General features: G+C 32.0%; 1 protein-coding gene across 1 annotated transcript; it reads right to left on the reverse strand.

Moving 5' to 3' along the window:
- Nucleotides 1-7,171: 7,171 nt before the first annotated feature.
- On the reverse strand, nt 7,172-8,517 carry LOC111291271 (uncharacterized). The gene has a single exon (XM_022882912.2). It carries the CDS (start codon nt 8,211-8,213, stop codon nt 7,452-7,454), a length of 762 nt encoding a protein of 253 aa, XP_022738647.1. The 5' UTR covers nt 8,214-8,517; the 3' UTR covers nt 7,172-7,451.
- Nucleotides 8,518-10,152: the final 1,635 nt, after the last annotated feature.

Genomic DNA, 10,152 nt, shown 5'->3' on the forward strand with positions numbered 1-10,152 from the left:
TTAATGAAAATAATATAATTTGATTAATTTAATTTTAGATAATTTAATTTAAAATTACTTGATCGATTGAATAAACACCCTATAGCTAGCTTTATACCTATTCATTCTACTTATACGGCTAAACTCTAACGAGAAGACAGTATCAGGATTAAGTCGTCTTTAAAACAAACACAACGTAAAAATTAGCATCATCTGCATTCTGATGACAGCTTTTTTTGGTACAAATTTTGATGAAGAAATAGTGCACACTTTCAGTCTGTGGCTATGATGATCACCTTTTTATTCTTTGCTCTGATGCCATTTCCAGTCCCATATATATATATATATATATATATAAATATATTGTATCTTTTATATCAGAGCCTCACGTTCATGACACAACACCAGAATTGGTTGCCTGGCAAATACAAAAGCTAATAGACATAGCAGCGTCAGCTTTCCATTCAACATAAATAATCCTTTTGTCGGATGTGGTTTTGCTGTTCTGTTTGGGCCTATTCGAGGTTCTAATTTGTTACTGCTACTTTTGTTACTGTGAATTCATTCTAAAGAATATGTGATTTGGTAGGGAATTATTGATAAAAAAAATTGCAGTATTTACTGATCTTTCTTAAGCTTTAGTAGTACAGAAGCACAGACATTATATGATAGGATTCATGCGACCCAATTTCACATTTGTGGGACAATGTTTGTAGCACATGATGTTGATGTTACCATATCAGTATAGATTTGTTTTAACTCGTGTATAATTGATTAAATGTGGAATTAGTAATGCAGTAGTATTATCTTATCAGTGTATATGATCTGAGGTAAATTAGTTCGGTTAGGCAACTACTATCATAGCAGCAAAAGAAGTTTAGAAAATGAAGGGTACATCACATGATCTGACCATGGATTTTGTTTGCTAAAACACAACCTTAAAAGTCTACACAAAGTTGGCTTGTGTTCGCAGTGTTTATAGAAGGTGTCACTGTAGTAACAGAGACTGTTAGAGAGGACCAGAAGGGAGAAAAAAAGAGACAGGGCTTCCCATGAAGATGAAGATAAGAGAAAGGCAATGATTACTGACTTTGTTGGAGGGGTGACCTGGGAATATGAGGCCCATGCACTGACCATGACTATTCCTCAAAACCCACCTTACCACGCACTCATTTTTTCACTTGTATTTTTTTTTATTCTCAACTGAACGACCCTACTATTCATGTATCTGTAACTTTTTAACTATCAGAATCTTGGTCTATATTACCACTCTTTACTCTTTCCTGCTCAGCTTCTTTCATCAGGTGTTGAAAAAGAAGACGATAAAGAACCAGGAAAAAAAAGGTTTTAGTCAAATGGGGTTTTCACTTTAGCAAGGAAAAGAAAAGGAAGAAAAACCTGCTGCAGTGAAGCCATAAATGTATTAGGGGGACACTGATTCATGGTTGATGGATTTCTCTACGGTGGTTTATGCTTGTGTGTGTGTGATGAATTGATGACGATGATCGACATTTATCATGTACGATCCAAATCGAAAGAGGGAGGGGGGGAGAGAGTGGGAAATCAGTGGGTTGGGGAGGGGACCAAGCAAGGTGGCTGGAGAGCAAGTACTTATAAATCATCTCAGCCTATAAATGTGGTGGTGTCTTAGCTGGCTACGGATTTCGGTGGGGTCGGAGACAGGGGCAAAAGGCTGAAAGGATGATGTACCAACTGTAGCACTCAGCAATAAGAAGTTGAAGAAACAAAGGTCTGAAACATAGATTCAGTATCTTGTGAGAAGGTACTCTTTTCCCTCAGTACTGATGCATTTCCCACCCCACCCTCCCCTTCCCAATTCCCATTGCACATGAGCATTTCTTGGAAAAACTACATTGCTTCCTAATCACAAAAAGATATATCAAAACCCCCAAACAAACAGGAGTTGTAGCAGTAGGATTTATAACTCAAGATAGATAATTTTCTAAGCATATACCATTGAGAAAATTGATGCCTCATGGCTATAATTAATGCCTTATCATATATAAAAAACAGTTTGATAGCAATATTAGATTTACCTTTTAACTCAAATAAAGGATTAAGGGTAAGTTTGGAGCCTATCATACTGGTAAGGTTGAAGTACTTTATGAGTTCACTTGCATCATTTTTTGCATTTGAATCAATATGGGTCAGTGTGGTTGGTGTTTGCCAACTGCATTGAACCCTCAGTTTAAAAGGGTAAGTGAAAATTTTCTAACACATTGAAGTATTTATTTTCAAAAAAACCTCTATTCAAGTTTTTTTTTTTCTTTTTTTATCTTTAAGAGTATAGTGAAGGGAGAAAAATATCCCTGCCACTTAAGGTTTTTTTTTTTTTTATTTTCATTCTTTTATTTTTTTTTATTTAGAACTTGTTAAATTACTTTATTAATTTAATAAAATAAATTTATATATTACCTAATAAAAATTAATAACTAAACATTAAATAAATATATAAATAATAATTTAATATAATTTAATACATAAAAAAGTTAATAAATAATTAATAAACAATTCTAGTAATTTTTAATTTATTAGCAAAAAAATTTTGATCTAAAATAATAGTAATAATTTATAATTATTTATTAATTTTACAAATAGTAAATATATATTATAAATTTCATTATATATAAATTTTAATCTAATATCTTTAATATATCCACATCTAAACACATATTTTACTATTAATTTTAATCTCACAATTATAATATTTAATTTTTATCACTATAATACTTAATCTCATTACTATCATTATTACCAATCATATAAAATCAATTTGTACCGTAAAAAAATCCCCATGGGATCTTGTAATTGTATGAAAGTACTCATCGAACGTCGATGCAGCCAATTTATGAGGGAAGTGAAGTGGTCCAACACAGCTCAGTACGTACTATGCAAAAATATTTCAGTATACATACATACATACTAAATTTATTATGTCAGGAAAATTATATATATAAATATACACATAAAATATTATCACTTTTGAGCATTTTTTGACTTTACAAATTACGTGGTTTAGATTTTTCTTTTACTTTCTTCCAATCACAAGGCTTTTATAAGCAAGATTTTTTTTTTGACCTTATGAATTTTTTTGGTAGTTATTTGCATATTATTCACTCCACTATATTGGTTTGATCTATGTTTGAAGAAAGGGTCTTTTATTAAATGTAATTGGTTGATGTGTAATTGTGTACTTTACCTGTTTTTGCAGGTTAATTCATCCTTATTGCTTCCGTTTATTTCAGATCTCTAGAGGAGAATGTTCCATGTGGGTCTCCGTGTTATGATGTTCACCAGCAAACTAAGCTTCTGATTTGGGTTTCTTTATAAATTTTCAAGATAGCTAGCTAAACTAAACAGCAAAATCGCCTGTTCTTTAACAGTTACCAGTGCCACGTGATACACATGAAGTCATGAAGCCTTCACATGACTAGCTTAGCCAAATTCAATTTCAGGCCACGAGTTTCTGTGGGTCAAGTTCACCTGTCCCTCTAATGGAGTGGACCAGTATATATCTATATGAATTTATTACTCCCCAATGGATGGTTAAAAATGTGTGATCATTTACTTAGTACAGTTTGACAGAGAAATACACATGCAATGATAGTTTGAGTTTAAAGATTTTGCTACGATGAGTTTGTTTTTTTTTTTAGGTGACAAAGAGGCCAAAGTTTGGATCAGAAAACAAGAAAATGATATGGAAAGAAATGAGTTTTAAACTCTTGCAATTTATCTGACTTGAAGGAATGTTTGTTACTTTGGTTTTCATTTTGGCAATTAAAGGGAAAGCTGGCTACCTGTATGGTGAAGCTGCTGCCGCTTTGAAGGAAAGTAGGGCTGCATTGCAGGCTTAAAGAGTCCAACAGAAACGACATAAGCCTACAATTACTGTTTTATTAAGTACCCAAAGTAAAGTAAATTATCAAAAGAAACAAAAAGAAAAATAAAACAGATTGACGACTAGGCACTAGCTAGCCAGTGCTGCAAATCCAGAAAAAGGGCTACCCTTCCCTTTCAACCAGCCATGAGCGCCCCAATCCCACCCACCGAAAGAAATGTGGAAACCCAAACTCTCTTATTAATTATTTGACAGACAAATAATACTAACAATATAGATACAATCAAATGTTATAACTAATCAAAGGTCCGCAATATCTCTAAGAAAATTGCAGTAGTGAATGAAATTTATCAATATTGTTCTAATACCTTTCTTTGACTGAGGACAAAAAGGAAGAAAAGGTGAATGAAAATTTCAAGAAGTTGAGGATATATGATCAGTTAATGCAATATTGTTGCAGAATACATGGTTGGTGGTATCTGGTATATTATATACCCATATGTATGTGTTCCTTAAGGTGATTATTTTTGGTGTTTGTATGTAATATTCACTAATGGAAACAAATTGAACATGAACAAACTTTAAGTAAAGCACTTGAAAAGAGATCTTAAGGATAATAGTTTTTCATTTACGTGCAAATGAGCTCTTGAAAATATTATTTCCATAATACAATACCTATATCGAAGAAGAACAAAATTATATTTCAAGTTTTCAATTAACACACTTGAATAAAAAAACAAAAAGTAAGAACGAAAGAGAATGATTTAATTCTTCAACTATTTGGTCATTTAAATTTCTTCAAATGACATTCGAATTCCTTTGTTTATTTATCATTTCAGAGGCCAACACTTATGCATATTATCATATGGATTATAAACTTTATTTTCGTAAAAATCATTCAAAAATACTTTTAAAAAAACTCATTCTTTGATAATATATACATTGTTTGGTCCTTGATTTGAAGAAATTTTGTGCTCTTCCTCAATAATTTTATTGATAAATATTCTTTATTTTAGTTTGGTAATGACTGATTAAAATTATGGAGAACTTCCAATCGAAGCATTAGAAAAATTCAACAACTACATATTAGCAAAGCAAAACAAATTAATAACTTAAGGGATCCCTATAAAGGGTAAATTTCATGCAGCCCACAAACAGATATATATAGACTACTATATGTTTTGAATTTCAAGTTTGACACAGGAAGTTTGTTGGCTGATTAATTCGTATAGCTTTAATTCTATATCACGAGACAATTAATGAGAGTCAGGTTGATATTTACAAATAAAACCGGAAATGCTTCCAGCTGCACCAATCAAAGTCAAGCAAAAAAATTCATTTTTTTTATAAATATTTTAGGGATTTGGAGAGCTACTTCACTTAATGTCAAGCAGATCCAACATGAGAAGAGTACGCCCTCTGGAAACATTTGATAGATATGAATGGAAACTTATAAACAGTTATAAAATGATGGATTTTTAATTTCAGTTATCAAAATTTAAATTTTGATAAATTTAAATATAAAAAATATAAAACTATTTGGAGAACCATAAAAAAAAAACATTTCATGCAATTTTTTTTATCCATATGAGTAAGTTTAAGGACGAAAAATGGGTTTGAGCTTTAAAATTGAGAGGTTGGCAAAAAAAAAACTTTTAAAATTGAGAGAGATAATAACTATTAAATTAATTCTGAATTCTTCAAATAGTTCATGAATGATAATTTTTTTTTTTGAAAAGCAAATATTTTTGTTGATGGGTAAATGAAAAACAACGACAAATGATAAAATTAAGTGACTCCTTTTCCTTTTAGCTAATTAATAAAGAAATTTTATTAAGTATGGAAAACTAGTCGAGGAGAAGACGTATTGTTGATAGTGTTGTAAGAATACATAGGTTCAGAACATGGTCTATTAAGAATTTGAATGCTGTAATATCAGCAATAACTTGAATTCCCAACTACACATATCTCATATGGCAACATCATGCATAATATAACATTTAAATGTCATATGTTAGGTGGATTTAGTTGTTAATACAGGCATGCATGAGGCCTTTTTGGTTTTTTTTTTTTTTGGCTATAGCTTTCCTTCATCCCCTTGAACTTCACTTTGTTTACAAATTTCCAAAAGTTTGAGATTGAAATTGTAAGTTGTAAGGAGACAATATGATCATTGGCCAAAAAATAAAAGGGACGATATGATTTTTTTTTTTTTTATATATATATACATTAAGGGGATTCAAAATTATTGCAATCTTTTTTAAGGCCTCCATTTTTTATGATTGAACTTTGAGATCATGAAATTGACGTTATAATCATACCTGGCACCTACAACGATCCATAAAGCACTTGGGCTACTTTATTTTAGTCATTAATTTTCTTGATTGGTTTACACTTTGCTCATTCATCATATATATATATATATATTCATTGATATTTGAGTTATTAAAATCTAATTAAGAGGACTTTGGTCTTATGGCCATTAATTACTTGTTAAGTAAACAAAAGTATAATCTAATTTCTCTCAAGCTGATTGTCACATCAATAGTAAAATTTGCCTTGTTATCTCCCTCCAAGGGAACTATTCATCTCAAAGTCACAAATCCCAATGAGATAAATCGATTGATTTTGGCTTTCTTTGCACGACTTAGTTCATGTGAATGGAATTTTACAAGCACTGTCTTAATTACTCCAAAGAAAAGTCTTGATTTTTGTGGTCTAAAACACATTCAATGTCTTTTCCCTTTCCAAGCTTAATTATAAACAACGGTACTACTATTCAAGCATGGACCCCTTTTCTTTTTTCTCTTCTCATTTTTCTTTGGTTTTCTGGAAGAAAAACACGTATAGATTTCTCTTTTTGTATATACTTTATGACCTGCTTCAAACACATAATCGACCAGACCAGAAGCAGGATACATAACTTAATAACAAGGGTAAGGACACACACACACAAAAGGAAAAAAGAAATAAGGAAGGAAAATGATAATAATGAAATTATTCTTGTGCTAGACTCCTGATCAGGAGATATGCATATATCAACCTATAAACAAAAAGGGTACCCTTTCCTAAAGAGCAATATTAATGCAGTCTGATGATGTTTTCTCAGTGTTATCAATAATTGTTTGGTAAAAGTACTTACTTTCCCAAGTTTTATTATGTGAACAAGAGGCTTGAATCTTGTATGGCCTTAATAGAAACGGAAATATATGCCCAGAGAGAGAGACACACACTGACTTTCTCAGAAAAACCTGTAACCAGAAAATGACTCTGCACTGCAGACTTTACCAGTCTATCACTCAAACCCTAATCTTGTTTTCATTTATTCTTCTTAAAAATAATAAATCCTTTGTTTTCTTTCAATTTACAGGTTGCTTTTCTTTTTCTTTTTCTCTTAACTTTTCTTTGCTCTATCTCGATGTAGCACCTAACTTCACATGTAGTAAATGAAAATTTTATATCAAGCATTGAAAAAACAAAAAAAAAATCTCACACCAAGTTAATCAAAACTAGACTAAATCTCATACATTCATTGGTACTCTTTCTTCCTCAAACTGGCAAATTATATAAAGAAAATTGCACACTCACTCTCTTTGATTTTTTTTTTTCCCCGTCAAGATGTTGTTGATCTATGCCCTAGTCGAAGCTCTAGATCAAGGTCGTCAATTGATGTTTCCTTGTAGTTGCTGCTGTTGATATTGTTGCCATCATTGAGATTGTTATCTGCCGACGACGTTGATTGTTTAGCTTTGGTTGAGTAACAGAGAGAAGAGGAAGAGTTATTCAGCTCCGGAGGCGTTACCGGAAAATTTATAGATGGTGCTGCTGCCATCAAGTAGTTAGAGGGATGATATGGTGAAATGGAGAGAAGGGTCGAAGGTGAATCAATAGAGCATGCCTTCATAGGTGGAGAAGTGAAAACTCCATTAGGGCTAGGCAATTGGTAGAGTAGACACAAGCCGCCATTTGTGGCAAATTCTTGAGTTGGGATAAAGAGAGTAGATGAGGAAGCAGTTGTAGAAGATGTTGGGGTTGGATTCATTAATGCACCACTACTACCAGGCTGTGTTTGGTGAAGCCGAGCCCTGTCACGGCGGTGCACATTCATGTGACCCCCAAGGGCTTGAGCTGACCGGAATTCCCTTCTGCAAAAAGTGCAAGTATAAGACCTTGGTGGCCAAGTTGTGCCCATCACATTACCTGTGTCCTCTGCAAAGGCCCTAACCTCCCACGAATCATCGTCTCCATCCCCAGGTTTCCCCTTAGGGTTCCACATCCACGAGCTAGCCGTTAAGTTTTGTTGGTTCTGGTTTTGCTGAGATTGAGCTAACTTATGAAGTTGTGTCAATGAAAGTAGGCCAAGCTCTGCAGCCATGGTACTAGAAACATTTAAGACAGGTGATGTAGAGTTGATGAGAATGATATGGGGGAAAATGGGTTAAATATAGGGTAGTAATGGTGATGGGCTTAAAGAGCAAAGGTAGAGACAAAATGAAACCCTAACACCGGGCATATCACCCAAACCTTGTAGCAAGCATTTGGATTTTGCAACAATGATATTATAATAATAACTTTACCCACTAAACTCAACTAGCTAATACTATTCTTCTGTGTGTGAAAGGACAATGTCATACTTTGGCTGCAACGCCAACTATTTACTGGTTCAAATCTCTCATGCATGTCCTGCTGACCTCTTCAATCTAATTAATTTAAAATAATATTGAAATATATCATATGATTTTTTTTAATTGACATGAAAATAATTTCTCTTGACTAATCGAATATACATGCATGTACGTTGTACTACATATGCTAGATGTTTGTAAAATGCTTGAATCTAGACTATACGCATATAAGGAATCAAATCTAGACTACCAATATAAAGAAACAAATACGACGTACCAATGATTGAAAGAGTAACACAGTTAAAAATTAAGATCATTTCTCATTTCCCTTTAACAATTTAACTATGCTATCCATTTTTGTCGGTAAAATATTAAAATTTATTTTTTATTGAATTTTAATTTATAAGTAATAAAGTAGTAATTAAACTCAATGTTTTAAAAGATATAGAAAAGGGAAAAGGAAGGAAAAGAGTAATTAAAAAGAAAAAATTCGAAAGAAAGAAAATCAATGCTAGGTAAAAATATTGCAATATACTTTGACTGATTGGAAGTTAGTGAAACGCCATCGTCAGAATATAACAAGAGATCGGTAATTAATGGTAATGAAGTTTCTTGCATTTGGCTTCTAGCATAGCCGATGTTATCCTATTGTCGTTTTCTTTCTCAATTACATTGACCTATGACTAGTTCAAGTATACATGCCCAAACAACCAAAGTGTGAATAAACATAGGATTATATGTATAATCAAGCTTTCATTTTCTCCATTTGGTTGTCTTGTTCCGTTGATATGCTTTACATGCTCCATTTAGTTCCAAATTTCTAAACTCAAATTTGGACAAAAAACTCTTTTACACATTTTCCCGATAAAGATGTGAAAATCACGTATGAAATTGTATTTTTTCTTTCTATTCTTCAAATTTTTGTTTCATTCTTATTTATCAATTAATTTTTTTTTTTAGCTGTGACATAGCCGATTGATTTTCATCTACCGAGTCGTTGTAACCGAGTAGAGATGAAAACGGGACGAGATGTGGGTAGGGTCACGAGGTACTATGAAATTCGTCCAAGCTTTTATTATTATTATTATTTCCATAATCACTTTTATCTTTGAATTCACAAAAAAAAAAATCGCAATATGAGAAAAGAGAAAACGGTTATAGTTATTGATATTTGAATTTTAAATTTATTAAATACTACTTATTAAAGTAGTTGCATAAAATAATCGAGTTAAATTTTAAATTTAAATATTTTTTTTTTGAACTTTGAAAATATGCAGACTAATTAATCCTTTTTTTAGCATTTGTCTAGTTGTCTATATATATATATATATTATTTTCCTTATTAAAAAGTAGAATTATAGCAAAGCATTTCCAACGAAATTATGTGCCCCGTCCAACCCACTTTCTCTCAATTTGGACGTGGACTGACTGTCAGTAATACATTAATAAAATTACTATCTAATTAAATCTCGATCTTGTTGGTGTCTTCTTGTTCCATTAGCTTAGCATACTAAGAAAAGGTTTCTTCACCTTAATGTAATGAATGTCCAATATATAGACAAATCTAATAAGGATATAGAACAAGATATACATAAACACTCTTATAGCTACTGGCTACAAGCAATTTTTAATTGATCGATAGAGAGAAATGGTCTCCTTATGACATAGCTCTTTTCGCCAATCTCGACT

This window comes from Durio zibethinus, chromosome 11 (genome assembly GCF_047325235.1).
Source record: "Durio zibethinus cultivar Kanyao isolate XHJ-2024 chromosome 11, ASM4732523v1, whole genome shotgun sequence".
In the NCBI taxonomy this organism is placed as follows: domain Eukaryota; kingdom Viridiplantae; phylum Streptophyta; class Magnoliopsida; order Malvales; family Malvaceae; genus Durio; species Durio zibethinus.

Coding starts and splice junctions, on each gene's coding strand:
- LOC111291271 (XM_022882912.2), bottom strand. CDS start 8,213: ATGGCTGCAGAGCTTGGCCTACTTTCATTGACACAACTTCATAAGTTA.